Source organism: Pipistrellus kuhlii, unplaced genomic scaffold (assembly GCF_014108245.1).
Source record: "Pipistrellus kuhlii isolate mPipKuh1 unplaced genomic scaffold, mPipKuh1.p scaffold_m20_p_2, whole genome shotgun sequence".
NCBI classification, from domain to species: domain Eukaryota; kingdom Metazoa; phylum Chordata; class Mammalia; order Chiroptera; family Vespertilionidae; genus Pipistrellus; species Pipistrellus kuhlii.
The window spans coordinates 165,304,526-165,327,806 of NW_023425515.1; the positions used below are offsets into that span (position 1 = coordinate 165,304,526).

The window sequence follows — 23,281 nt, forward strand, 5'->3', positions numbered from 1 at the left end:
GCACGGGAGCGAACCGGCACACCCCCCCCCAAGACCCCTTTTTTCCTTTGCAAGGCATGCTGGGGCACGTAGTTCTCCACCGGCGGGAGGCGCCCTGGCTTCCGGGAAAGCTGGTCTCGGAGAACTACAGTACCCTTCGCAGTGCATTCTGGGGAATGTGGTGTGCTGTGTCGCTGAGGCTCCCTGCGGGCGGACGTCGCTTCCGAGAAACTACCAGCCTGGAAAGTAGCATCCGGTTAGTTTCATCAGGATGAGACTGGGAAAGAGACTGTTTTAATGGACTCTTTGCAACCTTAGTTCTCTGGAGGGGCCTCGCTGCTGCCAGGCTGCTTTTCCTGGTGCGTTTCACGTCAGACCGTTATTAGGTCCCCCTTTCTGGGCTCATGAGTGCTGAGGGCAGAGATGGTGTTTATTTTCGCTCGGGGATCGAGAAGCCTATATAATCGTGGATAGGGAGGGCCTTGTGACCACCAAGCAGTTCATGGAGATAGAGGCTTGTTGTGAGGACTTTGCTGAGATGTGGAGGTGGTTGCTGGTTGCTGGTTACTAGGGAAAATCTTGGGGTTGCAGCTAAGGTGGGGTAGTAATTAAGAGAGCTTCATTGCTCCCAGTGGAACTTGAACCTGCCACAACCTAACCTAATTTGGAAGAGGTTTGCCACTGGGTTCAACGCCTGGCCCAGTATTGTATTGGAATCCCCTGCACAGCGTGCCCTTCTGAAAATAGGCACTTTCTGATCCAGAGAGTAGACGCGTTATTGTACAAGTTTCAGTTCTTAGGAAGATGTTTCTTTTTCAAGAGAAAATCTTCCCATAAAGTCCACTCAGAATTCAGGAAAGCTTCCAGAATCCAGAGTGTATAGAACGCAGTTATGTCATTTTAGGGAACACACATCCCAACAGTTATGACGTTTTAGAATCTGCCCTCTTTTCTTGAGCAGAACACACTGCAAGCACACGAAGGCCCCTAGAAATGGATAAATTCGTCATTCGAACGCCTAGACTCCAGAGTAGTCCTCAGAAGAGAGATCCTGGAGGAAAGATTTACAAGCAGGCCACAATTGAATCTCTGAAGGTGAGAAGGGGACCCGGGACTAGAGAAAATGTGCAGTGGACTGTGATGCCAAGGTGATGTGGAGTTCTGTGGAAGACCTGTGGGTTGTTTTTGCTATACTTCCCACGGTTCCTGACCACTCCCAATTTGTTTCCCCCATATCCTGAACTGATTTAGATTTAATCAATACTAGTATTTCTCTTACACTTGTCTAATTACTTTGGCTTAATGGTATGTTTTGTAGCTGGCAGGACAAACCCCCTATGTTATTCTTCTGCAAAATTTTGTCTATTAGGAATGTTAAAGTACCAAGTATGATTTTATGTACTCTGTATGAACTCAGAAAGGCCGGGTGATGATACTGTACTCTCCTATCTTATTGGCCCGAACTGTATCACAAGGCCTTCATAGCTATATCTGAGATTGAAAAAGAGACTATTTTAATGGACTCTGTGCAACCTGCGTGCGTTAGCAAGGAAGAGTCAAGGAGCAGAAGGATAGACAGCCAACAGTGAATCAGTCAACATAGATACTCAATTAATGATAAAATAAATATTTTACTGGAAAAAAAAAAACTACTTGTAATTAGTTCGCTTTGTCTTCTTGAACCTCTCTTCCTACATAGTGGACTATTTCTTTTCTGTTTTCTTTATTGGTTCCCCTTCCTCCTCTAGACTCCTAATGTTTGTGCTCCCAAGAGCTTACTAGGCTGGGATTAGAAGCAAGGAAGGAGAGTATAAACAGAAGCCCTGGTTCCTAGTCTTTACTGTGCAACTGGGTGATCTTCAGCAAGCCATTTTCTTCTCTGGGATCTCAGTTTGTCCTCTCCATAAAATGTAGAGTTGAGCCCTAGTTGGTTTTGATCAGTGCGTAGAGCATTGGTCTGCAGACTGAAGGGTCCCGGTTCAATTCCAGTCAAGGGCAGATGCCCAGGTTGTGGGCTCAGTCCCCAGTTGGGTGCCTGCAGGGAGGCAGCCAGTCAATGATTCTCTCTCATCATTGATGTTTCTATCTCTCCTTGTCCCTTCCTCTGTGAAATCAATAAAAAAATATATTTTTTAAAATGTGGGATTGAGTAATATCAGTGTTTCTTTAAAGGACCATTATTAACATTTGGGGTAAGATAATTCTTCATTATTTGGAACTGCCCTGTGAATACTCAGTGCCATTAGCACCTCCCACTGTGATAATCAGAAATGCCCTCACATATTTGTAAGCAGCCCTGGTTGAGACCTACTGATCTTTAAAGTCTCTCCTTGTCTTGCAATTCAAAGTTTTCAACTGCTTCTGTTTTTTCAGAGTATTCATGGATAATTGTATACATCAGTAATTCTTAATGAGAGATGGTGGTGGGCAGGATTGTGATATTAGACTGGAAGAAAAAGAGGAGTAATAATTAAACTACACCTACATTCACATACAAACACCCAGATTCTAATTTATTTCTACCTGCCCCTTTTACCCTCTATATCTCTACTTGTGCCCAGTTGAGAATCACTGTATGACAGCGTTTTTCAACCGCTGTTCCGCGGCACACTAGTGTTGATGTTGCCTGGTGTGCCGTAGGTGCAGACAAGACAAGAATTTTATAATTTTTCACTATTTTGTTTACTTAATATTTCATAATAAAGTAATTATAAAATACTTTCTTTGTGTTTATTTGATTCCTATTCAAGAGAATTACTTTATATATAGTCAATATAGGCACAGAGTTAAATTTTTTAACATTTTCTAATGGTGGTGTGCCTCGTGATTTTTTTCATGAAACAAGTGTGCCTTTGCCCAAAAAAGGTTGAAAAACACTGCTGTATGATGATGAAAATACGTCATATGAAGATTATGGAATCAGAATAAACAGTAGGCATATAGGATAACACTTCTATTAAATGCAATAGCTTTTCTATCAAGCTTGACTTTTATTCTCCTGTACTTACTTTTATATCCATACTAGTAGCACTGCGCACGAATCTGGGCACCAGTAGCTCTCTGTGGGGTCTGGCTGCTCCCTGCTTCCTGCCCAGAGGCTCTCCTTGGCCCAGAGGCTCATTGGCGCCTTGTCGCCGTGGTGATGAAGCAAGCATTCTGCCAGACCACTCACGCTGCCTCCTCTCAGCAGCTTTCCCCCCTCCCCCTCTTTCCGCCCGGGGCTGAGAGGACTGGGTGCCGCCATCTTGTGGCTATGAAAGCCACATATTTGTGATGGAGTGATGGTTAATTTGCATATTGCCCTTTTATTAGATAGGATACTAAGTAACTAGGACTAGTAACAGAAACCATCATTAACTCTTCTCTCGTATCCAATTTTTCACTTCTGCCTCCTAAAAATCTTCCTTGTCCTTAAATCTCTTAAAAATTTTTCTTATCTGGAGCATTTCTATGATCTGGTTACTTAGCATCCCCTGTCAATCTTCGCTCTACACTTAACCAGAGGAGTAAGTAAAAAAATAAAATTCTTCTCATGTCATCTCCCTGCCTAATCTTTCAGTGGTTTCTCATTACCTATTGATAAAAACATTTCTTTACATGACACTCAAGGTTCTCCATGACCTGCCTGCCTCATCCCCTGCTGGCTCTTCTTAATGTACATTTCATCCGCTGTCAGCCACTCACAGTTGTCCAAAGATGTGCTCTTTCATACTTCTGTACCTTTGCATTGCTTTCCTGTTTGCCTAGAATGGTTTTACTCCCTTGTCTTGGAGGTCACATGATAATATAAGTAAAAACAGACTGGAAACAGTCTGCCTCGGTTAAAAACCCAGCTCTGCCATTACTCCTGGTGTGTTGTTGGACAAGTTATTTAACCTTTGTGTTTTTCCTCGCTTATAAAATGGAATTAATAATAAAACCTATTTTATATTAGTTATGAAGTTGGAGTGACTCAATATACAGAGTGGGGCAATAGTAGGTTTATAGTTGTTTGTATGGAAAATAATATAATAAGTAATAATACAAGAATGAACTCTGTGTTTTGTGTACTCACAATTATAAACCTACTTTTGCCCCACTCCATATATAAAGTGCTTGGAACAGTGCCTGGCACATTCTAAGTACTATGCAAGTGTTTGCTATTCTCTTCTACTTTATGAAATCTTATCTGTTCCCCACAACTTAGTTTAAGAGTCTGCTGTACTATGAGACCTTTTCTCACCACCTTTGTGTCTCCCAGATACAGAGCCAATCTGATCACTCCCTTGTTGACCTTAAAAATAAAACAGCCAGTTATTTTTACCAGCAAAAATGGGTTTATTTGGGAATGGCAGAGAATTGAAATTCAATACAAACATGCCATTGCAAAAACTATAGGCAAGTCCAGCAAACAAAGGAGAGGAAACTTTATAGAAAACAACAGCAACAGGAAGTTGGGAGGGGATGGTACTTTGATGATAAGTCCATTGGAGGAAAGAGAGAGTTCAGAGTGATGATGGCTTCTGATTGGCCGAGTTTTGAGGGTTCTTATTGGTTAGGCTTGTTGAAGGGCAAAACGGAAAATCTTCCTCCTAGTAGAGTAGAAACATTTTTTGTTGGGAATGCAAGATACGGTCCCTTCCTATTGGGGTCTAATCGTAGTGCACGACAGCTCCTTCTGGCCTCCCGACTCCCATTTTAAATGAGATTTCCTTTATTCAGTTTTACATCCCTGCATCTTAAACATGCCCCTATCATTGGACTTGATTTGCTTAATTGTAAATGTTTCTTTCCATGCCTGTGCCCTGTTACACTCTAAGCTTCTTGAAAGAGTATGTCTTAATGATTTTGTGTCCCCTGTTCCCGGCACGGGGTTTGGCATATAGAAGTCTGCAGTACATTTTTCTGAATGGCCAAATGAACGAAAACTCCAAAAGCCTTGCCATGGCATATGTCACCCTTTCTGTTCTGACCAGTGAGCCTTGTCCCCTCATCCCTTTGTAGCTCTCTATTCACAGGAGTTCTTTCCAGCCACAACCCATTTCTTGCTATTCTCTGTATAAGCTCTTCTCTTTTATGTCTCCAGGGCTTTGAATAATGTTGGTCCCTTTTCATAGAAAGACTTTCTCTCTTTTTACAGAGTGAATCCCTACTCATTTGTCAGCCCACTCAAATGCAACTTTCCCTCTGAATTCTAGAGTATAAATTTTATGAGTACAGGGACCTTGGGTATTTTATTTACCTTTGTATTCTTGGACCTGTCACAGGGCTTGGCACATATTAAGAAGTCAGTAAATATTTGTTAAATAAGTGAATTTTGAAATGCTTTCTAGGTCTTTTGGGGGAGTTAATCCTTCCCTCTTCAATACTGTCTTGGTACTTAGCTCACATACCTGTTACAGCACTTATCTCACTATATTGTAACTATCCGATTACCTGAAGTTTTCCCCAGTCTACTTTGAACTCCTGAGGATGAGGACCATAGTGTCTTACGTTCTAAATCTTCTCCAAGACCTAACATTAGTGCCTGCTACTCTTGTATCATAAATTATTGAGTGAGATAAAGGATGCCTTAATAAACCAATTAATTAGGAATCATTTATTCGCACACGGCCCAGGGGGAGGTGTCTTTTCCAAATCTCTGAGCACCCCATACAGGAAGTTTTTCCTATTTATGCTTTTTGAGCCTCTTTGTTTGCAGATATTACAAAGAGCTCTGTGTGAGCTATTATTATAGACAGATGTAACCTTGAATACATAATGAGTTTGTGCTTGGCATAACAATATGGGAATTGTTATCAGTATTAGTCTATTACATTGATGGCTAGCTTGCAAGGTCAGACAATTAAGTTTATCTTCTTCTATTATTTGAACTAAAAGTCATTTTATAGAATAAGAGACTGTCTTAAACTGACAGAGTTTACAATGACAAGAGTTACAATGACAAGAGTTTACAGTGATGGAGTTTACAGAACTAGGGATTATCTGACAATAGCAGAGAATTCAAACAGCAGTTCTTTACAAGATGGAGGTTACTGTGCTTCACTACATTGTAGGTAAAAATAAGAATCATCTTTATTTGGAAATGCCCTTGCATGGTCTGGATATTAAACTATTTTATAAATATGATTGTGAAACTAGGGGCCCAGTGCATGAATTCATGCACCTTGAAAGGAACTGTGGGCTGCAAGGCTGTGGTGGGCACAGGGGCGGGTCTTGACCCATCTTCTGCATCCCCACCTGGCCCCTCCTGCCATGGCCTTGGTCCCCTGTCTGCCAACAGCCCCACTTCCGCTGCCACACCCACATGCTGACGGCCTTGGCCCCACTCTCACCCGCTGATGGCGTGGAGCTATTAGGGCCGGCGCCAGCAGTGGGTGTGAGTGGAGCTGACATTGTCAGTGGGTGCAAGTGGCAGCTCCAGCACTGGCTGTGGGTGTGAGTGGCGGCTGCTGGCCCCAATCACCCCTTAGGAGCAGGGAGAGGTGGAGAAGCCCTGAGGGGCGACTTGGGCCAGCAACCACGGCTTGTACCCACTGACAGTGCTGAGTGATCAGGGCCAGTGCCAGGCGTTGGCAGCTGGTGTGAGCATGGCTCTGGCGCCAGCAGTGGGTGCAAGTGGGGTCAGCACTAACAGCACATGTGAGCAGGACAGTGGCCTGCATGGGAGGAAAGAATTTTCAGTAACCACCGGAGGCTCACCTCGATGACAGTGACCACTGCCCCACCTTGGTCTGGTACCCCTACTCACCTGCTCCATTATCCCACTGAGGCTGATATCTGCCATGTTTTGTGCTCTGCTGCCTGCTGCCAACGCCCACCATGGTTTGCAAATGCCCCCTGGTGGTCAGTGCACGTCATTGTGACTGGTTGTTCGGTTGTTCGCCATTTGGTCTATTTGCACATTAGGGTTTTATATAGAGAGAAATTCATGCCCAGCACTATGCTGAGGTACTCTAGGAACCATAAGGGAAATTTAAGGTCAAAGTATGAATCCTCATGGGACTTCCTATTAGGGCATCATAGCAAAAGAAATTCTTAAGTAATGATACAAAATCATATGTGATCCATTACAAACTTTTTTTTGGACAAAAATGGTTAAGACTTAAGAGAGGTGAGAGCTCAGTGTCTCCTTTACTGGTCAGAGCACCCAAAGGGATGGGAAGATTTGGCTAGGTAGAGGGAAGTAGTGACAGATAGCCATTCAGTAAGTGGTACTTGCTGTTCTCTTTCCTTTGTGCACACACACATGCCTACTTTCATGAGTACGCAATGACAAATTAAGATCAAGTTGAGTTAAATGTGAGTTCTAGAGAGTTAGTTAGGTCTACTCTTTGCCAAATGACTTAGTCCTACACACTAGCATTACATTTTAATGCCAAGAATCTGCTGAATGTTCAAGCCTCAATTTCCTTATCAGTAATGTCAGAAATAATATCTAACCTGCAGTGTTTTTATAAGGTCTAAATAAATAAGTGCATGTTGAAAGGGTTAAGCATTGTGCCTAGAATGTAATAAAAACAGGTAGTTTCCTCTTTTCATTTACAGAAAAGGAGAGGCTTGTGTAGTAAAACTAGAACTAGAGCTAAGAATTACGGTGGGGGTAATAATAGTAGTAATGACTATTAACATCTATTCAGCCGTTTCTATGGGCCAAGCATTGTGTTAAGTGCTTCCCATAGTAACTCTTTAAATTCTGTGAAATGAATGATTTAATCCTTGCCCAAAGACATATTTCATTAATTTTTAGGGAGAGAAGAAGAAGAAGAAAAGAGAGAGAAAGAGAGAGAGAGAGAGAGAGAGAGAGAGAGAGAGAACATCAATGTGAGAGAGAAACATTGATTGGTTGCCTTCCTTGCCCACCCCAACTGGGGATCAAAACTAGATATGTGTCCTGACCAGGAATCTAACCCACCATCTTTTGGTGTGTGGCACAATGCTCCAACTCATAGAGCCCACCCGGCCAGAGTTTTTTTGTTTGTTTGTTTGTTTTTAATATTTTATAGGTGAAGAATAGAAGGCAGAGAGATTAAATTGTTTGCTCAAAATCAGAGAGCTGGGATTTGAACTAGACAATCTGATTCTACAGTCTGCCCCTTATAGGGTGAACTATTTAAAAAAGTGAAGGTTTCAGAATGCCATGCTAAGGAAGTATAAAAATCTTAGAATATTAGGACCATTGTACTTCTGTTATCCATGAGATACAAGTAATTTTGCCATAGCCTTATCACATTCAATGACAGTGATACTCAGTAGAGCTCATGTATTGTACATTTGAATGGTAAAGGTTAATTTGGATAATCTCTTCTTACTCTCTTAAGGGAAAGTAATTTCTTCTGTTGGTTGCAATAGGAGATTTTTTTTTTATTACTAAAAGATTTTAGAACATGATAATCCTTTTAGGGTCAGCATTTAACAATGCTCTATAAACCTTTCCTTCCTTTGTACGATTGACTGTCCTATATGTGTCCCTTGCCCGCACTAGTGGAATGGTGCTCATGTTATTGCTTATGAGAGAGTCATTGTCCCTAATTGGTTTTGTCAAACTTGATAAGTCAGCTATCCACAACTGTAAGACCAGGTGGTATTTTGGAGAACACCTCTTCTTTCAGCTACAATCTTACTAATTGTAGCTAACCCATTGGCATTTCTTGTTCACTTCCCTTGTTCCTCCCATAATTCTCATACAAATTTGAAATGTATGTGTTGGAGTCCACATTTGGATGGAAATGAGAAAGCATTCTTTGATGTTTTTGTAATTCTTCTGCTCTGGAACTGACTGCTTTATTTTCTATTTCTGCCCTAAAATTTCAGATCTGAAAACAATATTGTACTTAGTCTTTGAGGGTAGAAATAGCTTTGTTCAGTTACACTTACTGTGCATGGGGATAGAGAGACAAATGAATTGTTCCAGCCCTCAAGTTGTTCATAGTCCAGTGGGGAAGACAGCCTTCTAGACAAATATATGCAGATATCAGAGATATAGGCATAGAAGTCTGTACAGATTGTAAAGGGACCAAAAAAGGAATATGGTCACATGTGTTTGGAGAGAGGCAAGGATGACTTCATAGAGGAGGTGATGGTTGAAGAGAATCTTAAACAAATAGGCAAAGAAAGAACATCCCAGGCAGAGAGTGAAATACTGTGATTCATTTAGGCAGCTTTAACTAGGTTGATGAATCTGGAACAAATGATGAAGCTGTTAGGATGTCAGGAGCCAAGTCATGTAAGGCCTTTTATGAATTTGGGCTTCTAGTTTCATATGCTGGAATGAGCTGAGTGGAACCCTGAACTTCATTCTAACCATGTAGAAAGTCTCCAGTACAGCTCTGCCAGTGTGGCTCAGTGGTTGGGTGTCAACCCATGAACAAAAAGGTCATGGTTCCATTCCCAGTCAGGGCCCATGCCCGGGTTGTGGGCTCCATCCCCAGTAGGTGGTGTGTAAGAGGCAGCCAATCAGTGATTCTCTCTTAGGATTGATATTTCTCTCCCTCTCCCTTCCTCTCTCTGAAATTGATAAATATATATATATATATATATATATATATATATATATATATATATATATAAAGTCTCTAATACTGAGGTGAATTTGAAAGCAAGAAGGAGAAATCCTCAGGTGCCAGGAAGAAAGAAGAAATCCAAACCCAGAGCTGAAGTTGAATAGTTCTATTGAAACCAGATGTAATGCTTAGGGGCTAGGGTTTTAGGGTCAGTACAGAGATTGCACATAAATCCTCAGGTTAATAACCCCCATATGAAGCTGAAAGGTAAGACTACCATGTTTGATAAAAATGAACTAGAAAAATTTCATTAGTCTAAGGAAACAGCATAAAGATTGTGGTCTTCTCAGGGTTTGGGGTGAAAAAAGAGTTAGTTATAATAATGTAGAACTCCATACTTATTACTATGCATGGAAATATACATCTATATTTACATTTATACACAAATTCACACATATATTCTATATAATAAAAGGCTAATATGCAAATTGACTGACCGGCAGAACAATTGGTTGCTATGATGTGCACTGACCACCAGGGGGCACACAACGCAGGAGTTGCTCCCTGGTGGTCAGTGCACTCCCACAGGGAGAGCGTCACTCAACCAGAAGCCAGGCTCACAGCTGGTGAGCACAGTTGCGGTAGCGGGAGCCTCTCCCTCCTCCACTGCAGTGCTAAGGATGTCTGACTGCTGGCTTAGTGGGGAGTGGGCCTAAACCATCAGTTGGACATCCCCCAAGGGCACCCGGACTGCAAGAGGGTGCAGGGGCTGGGTTCTGAGAGATTCCCCTCACTTCCCCCCCCAAGTATGCGAATTTCATGCACTGGACCTCAAAATATATATATATATACACACACACACACACACAAACACACATACATACATGCATACATATATATGTAAAATCTAATATATATATATAAAATCACACTATCCATAATCCTGAAAATTAATTAGGGGAATATATTTTAAAACTTTAAAAAAATATATATTTTATTGATTTTTTTACAGAGAGGGATAGAGTGTTAGAAACATCGATGAGAGTGAATCATCGACCAGCTGCCTCTTGCACACCCACTACTGGGGACATGCCCGCAACCACGGTACATGCCCTTTGACTGGAATCGAACCTGGGACCTTTCAGTCCGCAGGCCGACGCTCTATCCACTGAGCCAAACCGGTTTCGGCTATTTTAAAACTTTTAAGGCATTTGTATATACTAGTAACAATAATGGGATACTCTCTAATACTATTAAAGTATATAATCTGGCTTTATATGTATCTATATGAATAAATAAAGAAAATATATTGAATGAAAAAGCAAGGTGTGGAATGATATGATATTTATACCTTCTTTTTTGTTTTTTTAAAATATATTTTATTGATTTTTTTACAGAGAGGAAGAGAGAGGGAGAGTTAGAAACATCGATGAAAGAAAAACATCGACCAGCTGTCTCCTGCACACCCCCTACTGGGGATGTGCCTGCAACCAAGGTGCATGCCCCTGACCGGAATTGAACCTGGGACCCTTCATACCTTCTTTTTATTGAGACTGTCCCAGAGCACTAAAATCTAATTGGCATAACAATAGAAAGTAAGGCTTTTTTTTTTTTTTTGCCTTTATCTCTCCTTTTCCTAGCTACAAACCTGGAAGGGTTAGAGACCAAAGCAAAGAGCAGGTAGGGTAGGAGGAAGAACAAAGATGGGGAAGTAGAAGAGTCAGACATGTCCTCCTCCCACCACTGCCAGCTAGATTGAGAGCAGACCCCAACCAGGGGAGGGAGCTGAGACTTTTTTGTTATTGCTTTTATATGTGTGTGTGTGTGTGTATATATATATATATATATATATAGAGAGAGAGAGAGAGAGAGAGAGAGAGAGAGAGAGAGGGAGAGAGAGAGAGAGAAATCATGAGTGTACCTCCTGACAGATTTTTCACAAAGTGAACACACATATGTCACCATGTGTATCCAGATCAAGAAACAACATTATCAGAATGCTGGAGCCATCAATACCCTCTTCCATTTCTTAACTGGGCCCCCTCCCCAGAGTAACAACCATCGAGACAAAAAAAAAAAAAGTTTATTGATTTCATAGAGGAAGGGAGATGGAGCAAGAGAGAGAGAACATCAATGATGAGAGAGAATCATCATCTGGCTGGCTGCCTCCTACACGCCTCCTACTGGGGCTCAAGCCTGCAACCTAGGCATGTGCCTTGACGTAGAATTGAACTGTGACCTCCTGATTCATAAGTCAATGTTCAACTACTGAGCCACACCAGCTGGGCAAGATTTTTTAATTATAAAAACAACTTTATTATTTTGTCTCTTTTTAAAAAATTCTTTAGTTGAAATAATTTCAAAACTACAGAAAAGTTGCAACAGAACAAAGAACTTTCCTATCCCTTCAACCAGATTGCTTAATTGTTAAAATTTTATACTTAATGAAAGAATGGTAATGTTTTATTTATAAAAAATGGCAAAATGTTAACTTTTAAAAAATATTTTTTTTATTGATTTCAGAGAGGAAGGAAAAGGGGGAGAGAGATAGAAACATCAATGATGAGAGAGAATTATTGTCTGCCTCCTGCACGCCCCCTTCTGGGGATTGAGCCAACCCAGGCATTTGCCCTTGACCCAAACCAAACCTGGGATCCTCAGTCCACAGGCTGGCGCTCTATCCACTGAGCCAAACCAGCTAGGGTTTAACTTTTTTATTATTAAATAGTGAATTACTCTACCTTTCTATGTGTTTGAAGTTTTAAAAAATTCTTCAAACAAGACCCATTTATTTCATCATCTAGAAAGCAGGAAGCTGTTGAAGTGTGCTTTTATTGTTGAAATAAATATATATGACTTTTCTGTTCTCTGTCCTCATCTATAAATTAAAACACGTAAGTAAGCTATAGGGTTGATTCACCTCAGCATCGTTTTTCTTTTCTTCCCATCCTTATTGCTTCTCACTGCTAAGTGCCTAGTGGTGTCTGACATGGTAAGATTAAAACTTGCACTTTTCCTAATAGATGTAACTCTCTTCCTGATTTGCAGTAAGCAGGATCTGCTTTTAAGCAATTACCCATCATTTGGGGCTTCAGGTCATAATCAATAATTCACATGTCAATAGGAGCCCCATTAGCTCAGGTGAAGGCAGATGTCTTTATAATAAAAATGTTCCATTTTCCAAATGACTTTTCTTTTTCCCAGAGAGTTGTGGTTGTAGAAGACATAAAAAGATGGAAAACTATGTTGGAGCTTCCTAATCAAACCAAAGAGAATCTAGTTGAAACATTACAAGAATTAAAGAAGAAAATACCCTCCAAGGAAGTGTTAAAATCAACAAGGATAGGTATGTTTCTTCTGACTGTTATGCAGAATGCTTATATTTTGTCTCTTTCCTTCTTCCTTTCTTCCCTCCCTCACACATTAAATTACCTGTCATCTCAGTGCTTTTCAAACTATCCATGATAAGGGACCGTTGTTTTAAAAAGTTTCCATTGGTGGCAGACCAGTACTTTCATTAATGTATGAAAAGTTACCAGAAAAATAAAATTAAGATATGCAAAATACAAGCCGCATTTTTTAAAATTATTAAACAGATGTAGAATTGCTCTTTAAATTGCTATAAAATTTTCTAAATGCTTCAGTTTTTGAGTTTGTTGCCTGGACTGGTAACGCAGTGATCTATGGGTGACATTTTGAGTGTGTTTGATGCTGGGGGTGTAACAATGAATAAGACATGCTTCATGATCTCTAAAAATTTAGGTTTTGCTGGAGAAATAAGCATGTAGACAAATGTGGCAGTAAGAAATTATAGCTTATAAATAAAAACAATAGAAATAATATTTGTGGCACCATTCTGATTTATACAAGTTATATGCTGGCATAAAGAACAGAGTACGTAGTCATCTGCACCCGGGGCATTAGAAAAGGCTTCAGAGAAGAAGTGACATTTCTGTTCAATCTTGAAAGAGACTTGGCTTTTCTGTCTTAAGTAGAAATAACTTGGAAGGCCTGGTTTGTAAAAACAAAATGATAGCATCCTTTGCTACTACATCATTTGTTATGGCAATAGAGATATTTAAAAGATAAGTCGGGGGCCACGTTGAATTGCCATTTTAATATAGTACACAACTGTGAATAATCTGCAAGGGAGGACCAACATGTGTTCCTCAAGCTGCTCCGAACTCCCCAGGGACCCAGGGCAGCCATTCACAGCTGCCGCTCTTGCCCTCACTCATGCAGCCATTGCCTTGTCTGCCTCCCCTTGACCTCTTGTTCACGAGCGGCAGGAGAGAGAGCAGCTTCACACTGGCGCTAACAGCTGGCAGGAGCTGTGTGAAATTCCCCAGAGAGCCCCCCAAGAGTCTTGAGAGTTGCACCCCTGTAATATAAACCAGAATCTGAGAAAATTAGATGCTTAAAGAACATAAGACCCTATTATTATAGCCAGGAAATGCTCCTATCTGCTGGTGGATTTTCTCTTTATAGGTTGTGGTCACTAGAGGGCAATAAGACCATTCATATGAGCAGGTAAGGTATTTCCTCCAGTAAAGGGTCCTAGTGATTAATATTTTATGACCTATATATATTTACATATATGTATACATGTTCATATTTAGGCACAGGCCACAGTTAACCATTTATGATCAGAGCTTAAATATCAACATAATAGGCTGGAACTGTCCTACAAATATAGAACATGATAATTAAAAAAAAAAAAAAATCCTTTTTCTCTCTTCTTTGAGTAAATTGTGAGTATGCTTTCAGGAATGGGTGTGTCTGATCAGAGATTTCAATTCAAAGATCATAATAAAACCACACAAGGGGCTTGACTTGAGAGAAGCTGGAAACCATCCAAGTTTTGAGTCTTGACCCTACCCAAGCCTTCCCTAAACCTGAAGTTGAATATAATGTAGGGGTTTCTTGATTTTTTTTGTAGTTACAACAGTTGCTAAGCTGAAGATTCATTTGGATCATTGCCTGAGCATATTTACCTTCTTCCACCTTTAGCCTCCTGCCTGTCTCTATCCTATGGGCTAAAAGACACCAACATTTACTGAGTGCTTTCAATTTCTACGTCCTTAGGATTTTATTCCACTGTGTCTTTGATTCGAACCACACCTCTCCATCCCCTCGACTACTACCTCACCCTAATTTCCCAACCAGATGTTTTAACTGCCTCTAGGTTTGCTTTTCTCCAATACTTTTTCACATGGCAGCCAGATATATTTTTTGTCTAAAATGCAAATATGACTATGTCACTCCTCCATTCAGAATCCTCCAATAATAATCACTTACTATCTTTAGGGTCTCAGACTTCATAATGAACAAAAGCTATCCTTCCACTGCAGTAAAACTAGATTCTAGATAAAAAAAAATAAAAAACCTCATTCCCTCTTGCAAAAACATAAGCGGAGGTGAAAGGGGTGGGCTCAGGGAGTGGGAGGGCTAAACTAAGGGCTGATGTAAATAGCAATGCTGCTGAAATACTTTTAGGCCAGTAGTGAAGTGGGATAGCTAATTCTGGGACTCTCAACTAAGCTGGGATTCTTTTCTTTTTTTTTTTTCTAAATAAATTTTTATTGTTCATATTATTACAAATGTTCCTTCCCACCCCACCCTCTGCCCTTTCCTCACCCCCCATTGTCCTCATCCATAGGTGCACAGTTTATGTTCAGTCTCTTCCCACATCCCCCTCTCCCCTTTTCCCCAAGAATCATCAGTTCACTCCCCTTCCATACCTCTGATTCTATTATATTCAACAGTTACTATTGTTCATCAGATTTTTTTTTTAATTTCCTTGGTTTTTAGATTCACTTGATAGTTACATATTTGTTGTTCATAATTTTTATCTTTATTTACTTTCTCTTCTGAAAGAACCCCCTTCAGCAATTCATATAATTCTGGTTTGGTGGTGATGAACTCCTTTAGCTTTTTTTTATTAGTGAAGCTCTTTATCTGGCCTTCAGATTCTGAGTGATAGCTTTGCTGGGTAGATTATTTTTGGCTGTAGGTTCTTGCTATTCATCACCTTGAATATTTCTTGCCATTCCCGTCTGGCCTGCATGGTTTCGGCTGAGAAATCAGCTGACAATCGTATAGGTGCTCCTTTATAGGTAACTACCTGCTTAGCTCTTGCTGCTTTTAATATTCTCTCTTTGTCTTTTGCTCTTGGGATCTTAATTATGATTTGTCTTGGTGTGGTCCTCTTTAGATTCTTTTTATTTGGAGTTCTGTGTGCTTCCTGGACTTGTAAGTCCAATTCTTTCACCAGGTGGGGGAAGTTTTCTGTCACTATTTCTTTCAGTATGTTTTCAATATCTTGCTCTTTCTCATCTTCTGGGACCCCCATAATTCTGATGTTGGATCGTTTGAAGTTGTCCCAGAGGTTTCTTACATCATCTTCAATTTTCTGGATTCTCTTGCCTTCTATTGTAGCTTCTGCAGAGGAGTGTCTTCTGGCTCTTTATGTTCCAAATCTTTGACTTGATTCTTGTGATCTTCTATTCTGTTTTTAGGACTCTGTATAATATTTTTTATTTCAGACAATGTATTTTTTATTTCTTGTTGATCCTTTTTCATATCCTCATAGGTCTCATTTATTTTATCAGCCTTTTCTAGGAAACTCCTGAAAAACCTTATAAGTGTGGTTTTGAACTCTATATCCAGTCGCTTTTTGTCCTCCATTTCTTTCGTTTGTGATTTATTTGGTTTAGGCATTTTCGCAGGCAGCTTTCCTGATGGGGTGGGGTTTCAGGGTGGAGCCTACAGCCTTGGCTTCCGTCTGCCCCGCCCTATGCGGGTCCTTCAGTACTCCTTGCAAGCGCCTCTGAGAAAAAGGTGCCCGCGATCACCTGCTACCAAACAGTCTAGTCTCTCCCCCAATGGGCCCGAAACTGGGGTTCAGTTCAGTTGGAAGTGGAGTTGGAGGTGGCGTTCAGAGCAGTCTGGAGCCTCTGTCTCCTTCCCACCGGGGCAATCCTGCAGCACAGCCAGCCGTCCCTTCTCTGCGTGCAATGTGCGTGCCTCCGGGACCACCTTTCGCCGCTCCCCTGGATTCCGCCTTACAACCCAGCTCCCCCTGTGTGAGCCTGGGTCCCTGGGGTCTGGCCTAGGACTGAGGTTCAGAGCGGTTGGAGCTGGGCCCAGCACAGTTGGAGCGTTTATCTCCTTCCCAGAGGGAACGCCAGCCAGGCACTCAGCCGCCCTCCTCTCCGGCTCAGACCTCTCCACGCACCGCGTGTCTCGGTACCTTAGGCTTTTCCAGCTCCTCCGCTCTTCCTTCTGGTTATCTCCTTGCTTCTTGTTGTAGAATTTCCAGTCAGTCGACTTTCCTGTAGTTCTGGGTAATGTCCATTTTATATTTTAGTTGTATTTTATTGAAATTGTTGCGTGCGGCTGCGGCTAGGTGCCTACCCGAGCAGCCATCTTGGAATCTCTAAGCTGGGATTCTTGAAAAGTGTGCTAAAGTATTCCAGGTCAGAAGTGACCCTTCATTATTGACAGAAACAAAAAAAGAAGGAATCTAATTCCCTCTAGAGCAGCAGTCACCAACCTTTTGGCCCTTACATACCACCAGCGGACCACCGATTGGCAGCCACTGCTCGACTGCTCGGCGCTGTCAGCGGGTGCGAATGGCAGCTGCTGGCCTCGATCACCCCTGAGGGTTTCTCTACCGCGGCCCCCCCACCCCCCTCAGCTCTGTGCCGTCAGTGGGTGCAAGTAGGACTGGTGCTGCCACTGCATTCGAGTGGTGGTGGCAGGAGAGGAGCTGCAGGCGGACAGGGGAATGAGGTCCATGGAGGGAGGGGCTGAGTGGGGGGGGGGGGACAGGAGGGGCGGCGTGGAGGATGGGCCAAGACCCACCCCTGTACCCACCGCAGCCTCGTGGCTCACAGTTCCTTTCAAGGTGCATGAATTCGTGCACGGGCTCCTAGTGGAGATATATAAGCTTGTCTAGGGAGTGTATTTAAGAAAAACATAGAGCTAAATCCAAAATCCTGAAGCACACCAGTATTTAAGAGACTTATAGGAGGAGACCAAAAAGGTGTGACAAGGGAAACGGGACCGAATGCTGTCATGAAACGGGAAGTTAGATTTTGGTAAGGTCAAAGGCAGGGTTTGGGCAGAAGGTTGAGGAATGAGAGGAGGTAAGAAAGTCAAACTGAAAATAACTCTTTGAAGAAGTTTCATATTGAAAGGAAAAAGAGATGGCAATATCAGAAAGGGAATGTGGAGTGCTTTCAATTTCATTTTTTAAATAGAAGAGAGTCTAACCTGTTAATTGACAGATTTGTAGAGCGACCTTATCTGGGAGAATGGACCGGACTTACTAAGGATTGACAGTGGTGATGAAAAGGCCAAGATGTCTCTCTTACCCTCTCTGCTGGTTCTTCCTGGCTTCAGATAGTCTCACGCCTTTTCCTTTAGTTGTCTTTGCCATTTCTTACAAACACCTTGTTTCTAGTCTTCCCTTTATAGCCAGATTCCTTTAAAAATTAATAATCTTAACTCCCATTTCTATTCCTCCCATTCCTTCTTCATTCAATTCTTTCCATGCTGACTTCTCTCACAACCAGTTCAGCTCAGTGGATAGAGCATCGGTCTGTGGACTAAAGGGTCCCAGGTTTGATTCCAGTCAAGGGCGTGTGCCTTGTTTGTGGGTACATCCCCAGTAGGAGGCGGATGATCAATGTTTCTCTCTCACTGATGTTTCTAACTCTCTATCCCTCTCCCTTCCTCTCTGTAAAAAATCAATAAAACATAAATATTAAAATAAAATAAAAAAGATATGAGTGATTTCATTCTGACCAAGTCCAATAGTCTTGTCCCATTCCTCATCTTCCCAGAACTATGACTTTTAGACCATTGATGGATCTTTTTTTCTGTCAACATAAATGATACTGAGCATGTTGCCAGTTCTTTATTTTTTAAATGTTTGTTTACTTCATATCCCTACCTGAGTTTGTAATTATTTATTTATTTATCTTGTTATTTACTAAACAGGAACCAAGGCAGCAGGGCCGTGCAACACATTTTATTTAGTGATGCATTTCAAGCATTAGTGTGGCATATAGCAAGAGCTCAGGATATATTCATCAAATGAATGAAAATGACAAGGTCAAATAAGATTTTCTCTATGACTTTTTCTAGCTTTTTCTATTTCTTTTTCTTGCCGTCTCTCTTTCCTCAGTCCTTGCTCCCTGTTCCCTATCAGGGGTGCTTTTCCATAAACCTCCGACCTCAGTCTTGCTGCTGCTTTAGAGTGTAACTGAGGCCTCAATTCAAACAGCTCTTGGATATGTATCTCTCGTCCTGGTCCATTTTTTAACATTAGATTTTTAGACATGTTCCAATTTATATTCCTGCCATTTTTAAAAAAAATCTTACTAACTAAATAGGTTAAAATAGCATCTTGTTTTCATTTGCTGTAGAGAATTAGTTGTATTTATTGACACTTTGTCTTTTTTGGTGAATTGTTTATGTTCTTTATCCATTTACTGTTGAGCTCTTATATTTTTCTATTTCTGAACTTTGTATATGTCAATGTCATAATACTTTTAAATCCATTTAGCTACCTAAATTTTTTTAACGTGTTCATTGATTTCAGAGAGCATGGGGGAGAGAGATAGAAACATCAATGATGAGAGAGAATCACTGATTTGCTGCCTCCTGTATGCCCCACACGGGGGATCAAGCCTGCAACCTGGGCATGTGCCCTGACCGGGAATTTAACTGTGACCTCTTGATTCTTAAGTTGATGCTCAAACACTGAGTCATGGCAGCTGGGCCTAAAATTTTTAAAAATATATTTTTATTTCAGAGAGGACGGCAGAGGGAGAGAGAAAAAAAAAAACAAACATCAATGATAAGAGAGAATCATTGATCGGCTGCCTCCACACCCCCTTCTGGGGATTGAACCCACAACCTGGGCATGTGTCCTTGACTGGAATTAAACTCGGGACCCTTTAGTCTGCAGGCTGACTCTGTTCACTGAGCTAAACTGGTTAGGGGGCTACCTAAATTTACAAAGAAGGAAACAGACCCAGAGAGAGAAAGTGACTTATTCAGGGCCACATAGTGAGTTAGCACTGGAGATATAATGAGAGCCCAGTCTCTTGGGGCAATGAGCCCTGGACTGTGTGCCTCTATTTTATTGGATCATCTGTGTGGGTTCTGCCATCTACTCAAACTCACCTCTTTTAAACAGAATTTCGTGCCCTTTCTTTTGTACCTCAAATACAAATTTTCTCCTAGTATTCCCATTTCAGTCAGTGTTTCTAGCATTTTGCTCTGACATTAAGTCTCCAGGTAGAAATGTGCAGCAGGCTGTTGGAGATGTGGGACTGAAGTTCATAGGAGAGATTTAGACTAAAAATAACATATTTGGAAGTCATTTGCCTGGAAGCGTTTGCTTAAAATCACCTAAGTGGATGAATTCTCTGAATAAAAGAAAAGATTAAGGGGCTGAAGGATAGAACTTGGAAGATCCATGGTGGGGAAGTGGGAGGAGGAAGAGGAGCCAGTGAAGAGGCTGAGGGAATAGAGAGAGAGGAAGAATGCCAGGTCTTTTGTATTGTGACATGAAGGCCAAGGAGGAGTGTGTGTTAAGAGGCAAGGGAAATGAGTATCCTCACTGTTCTCACTGGGCAAAAGCCTTCGGACTTGGCACTTAATGGGGCCTCTATGACTGGATACTTTTACTTCAAAGGAGTCTAGTGGGTAAGAAGTACCGAGCAGATGGCTGATGAGGCCATGGAATTAGGCCTTGTACTCTCAACCTGGTGAACAAGCATGCTTCACTTTGCAATGCTGTGTGAATGAATATTCTGGGAAAAGTTTTATGTCAATCAGATTTACCTGGTTTCAGATAATTTTTCATTTATGATTGATTAACAACCAGAAAACTATACTTACTAAGTGCTTTCTCAACTAGGACCTCATTTGATCCACATACCAACTCTGGAGGTAAATGTTGTTATTTTGTCCAAATGAGAGAACTAAGGCTTAGAGAATTTAAAATAACTTACCCAGGTTAAAAAACCAAAGTATAAGTGACAAAGCTAAGATATTCTTATACCATGTCATGCTACCTCCTGAAACCTAAAAATTGACCTTTGTCCATGGCAAGTTTTTACTTGATCCAGATGAAACAACCTATTTGAAGCTAAAAATGTTTATTGAATGAACAAATTAGTGAGTGAGTGGGTATGTGATTTGACTTATCCAAGGTCATGGGATAAGGTAGTGGCAAGGACCTTTCAAATGGCCTTCTGGTCTCAAGTTGTGCCATAGGTTTCTATTTCTTCAGCAATCTTGAACTACTTATGGACTCCTGTATTCATTTTCTTTGAATAATGCTGTAACAAATTACCACAAAATCAGTAGTTTAAAACAAGACAGATTTGTTATCTTATGGGTTTGTGGGTCAGAAGTTCAGTACGGTGCGCAGTGGTTAAAGCGTTGGCCTGCACAGTCAAGGGCACACATCTGGGTTGCAAGTTCAATTCCTAGCCCCCATCAGGGTGCATGTGGGAGGCAACCAATCGATGTATCTCTCTCACATCAATGTTTTTCTCTTCGATTCTCAGTCAGGGCACATGCCCAGGTTGCAGGCTCTGCCCAGGTTGTGGGCTGTGCAGGAGGCAGCCCATCAGTGATCTTTCTCATCAATGTTTCCATCTCTCTATCCTTCATCCTTCCTCTATCTTTAAAAGTCAATTTAAAAAAATTTCAGTATGGGTCTCACACTTCTTACACTTCATCTTCCTGCCCCACCCTTCTGTCTCTTCTATCTTTAAGGAGTGTGATTAGATTGGGCCTACCAACAATCTATCCTATGTCAGGGTCCTTAATCATATCTGCAAAGTCTCTTTTCCATGTAAAGTAGCATATTCAAAGATTCTGAGGATTAAGACATGGCTCTCTTTGGGGATCATAATTTTGTCTGCCACAAGCCCTCAAATTATGCCATGCTATTTCAGGTTCTACGATTTTGTTCCCTCTACTTCTTCTGTTAGCCATGCCTCCTTGAGTCATTGTTAAGACTCAGGATGGCCGAAACTGGTTTGGCTCAGTGGATAGAGCGTCGGCCTGCTGACTAAAAGGGCCTGGATTCGATTCCGGTCAAGGGCATGTACCTTGGTTGCGGGCACATCCCAGTGGGGGGTATGCAAGAGGCAGCTAATATATGATTCTCTCTCGTCTAACTCTCTATCCCTCTCTCTTCCTCTCTGTAAAAAAAAATCAATAAAATATATATATTTTTTTAAAGACTCAAGATGACAATTTGCCTCTTTCTTGGTATTTGCTGACCCCTTTGCTAGCTCAATTGATTCCACTGTTCTTTTGGCCCTCCCTGGGATTGCCCTTCAGTACTGTGTTAGGACCTGTAACGCTTCCATGCATTTGTTTCTTTAGGTGTCTTTCTCTGTGCGGAGACCCCCCTGGAGCTCTTTGAGTACAGGGCTGCCTCTTGGTCAGCATTCTATCCCAATGCCTAGCGCAGGGCCTGACACATGCCTAGCATTTGGTGATGTTGGTTAAATGAGTGAAAGATGCTTCCTGCAGGGAATTTGGCTTAATGTGCTGGGAAGCAGAAACCCCCTACCCTTAAACCCAGAGGACTTAACTTAGATCACAAGACCAGCCAGTAGCACTGTTTGCTTTAAAACATAAAAGTTCATGGAGCAAATAATGACTTTTTACAGATCATTAACTTTCTTGGTGTAGCTACTGACCAACTTGTGACCTTGGGGAAAGGTCATGGATCCTTATTTTTTTTCATCTGAATCAGGGGAGGTCTAACTGCATAGCCAAATTGCCTACATTTGAAATCTGGTCCTGCCACGTCCTTCACAAGTTACTTAATCCCTTAGTTCCTTGGGTTCTTTACCTATAAAATGAGGAATCACAACAGCACCTACCTCATAGGGTTGTCCTGAAGAGTAAATGAGTTGAGGTCTGTAAAGCATTTAGCACAATGGTTAACTGTCATCATTATTATTACCACAAAATTCCTTTTGTGATCTACAATTTATTATTTTGTGTTGTTTGTTTTAGAAAAGGGTTCCCTCACCTCCCCTCCCCCCTTTCTCTTTTCCTGTCCAGACTGCCTTTCCTGCTGTCACTTTTTTTTTTTTTTGAGACGCCTTCCTCTTTGCTCTTCCTGGGATGGTTTCCTTGGTATTGGCAGAGCCCCTGGCCTGTCCTGAGAGAGTTGTCTGTGGGTGTGCTGCCGCCTGCAGGCCAGAAACTTGGACTCCTCTGCCCAGGCCCGAGAAGATGAAGTTTAAGCCGTATGACTCCCTCTCCAGTCCTGTGCTCTTTGGACGTGGAAATAACAAGCAGGTGAACAACATTATCCCAGCAGAGCCTTGTTGATCACTCCCTGTGTTCCAGTCCCTACTAACAGGGAAACACAGAGTGTTAGGGGTTAAGTGTACAGGCCCCTGGAGTCAGGCTGCTGGTATCAAATCCTGGCTTCCACACTTACTAGCTGTGAGCCCTGGGGCATGTTATTTTGCTGACCTTTAGTTTCTTTTTTGAAAAAAGATATAAAAATAGTATTTAATTCATTGTTCAGTTATAAAAATTAAATAATTCATATGAAATCTGGAGTAGTAAGCAGAAAGAATTCTTAGCAATGGGTAAGAATTTTGAGCTTTTGATTTCCCCAGTGCCTTTGAATTTAATTTTTTACTGTATCGTTCTATTATTTTGTTTGCAATTGTGTGATTATATCAATTAACTGCATCTGTATTCAACAATTTGAAAGCTAAACTTAAATTTAAAAAAATATATATTTATTTTATTGATTT

General features: G+C 41.3%; 1 protein-coding gene across 4 annotated transcripts in view; it reads left to right on the forward strand.

The window, feature by feature from the left end:
- The first annotated feature begins 114 nt into the window (after positions 1-114).
- Positions 115-23,281, forward strand: part of TCEANC2 (transcription elongation factor A N-terminal and central domain containing 2) — a 46,380-nt gene continuing 23,213 nt past the window's right edge. For 3 of the 4 annotated variants that reach the window (XR_006742192.1, XR_006742193.1, XM_036443860.2), the window contains exons 1-3: positions 115-338; positions 941-1,074; positions 12,666-12,807. Coding sequence is in view for 2 of the 4 variants with exons in the window: in XM_036443860.2 (XP_036299753.1) it covers positions 973-1,074; positions 12,666-12,807 (244 nt within the window). In the remaining 2 variants the exon portion in view is untranslated. The remainder of the gene's footprint in view (positions 339-940; positions 1,075-12,665; positions 12,808-23,281) is intronic. The other variant, XM_045584638.1, reaches the window with a different exon arrangement.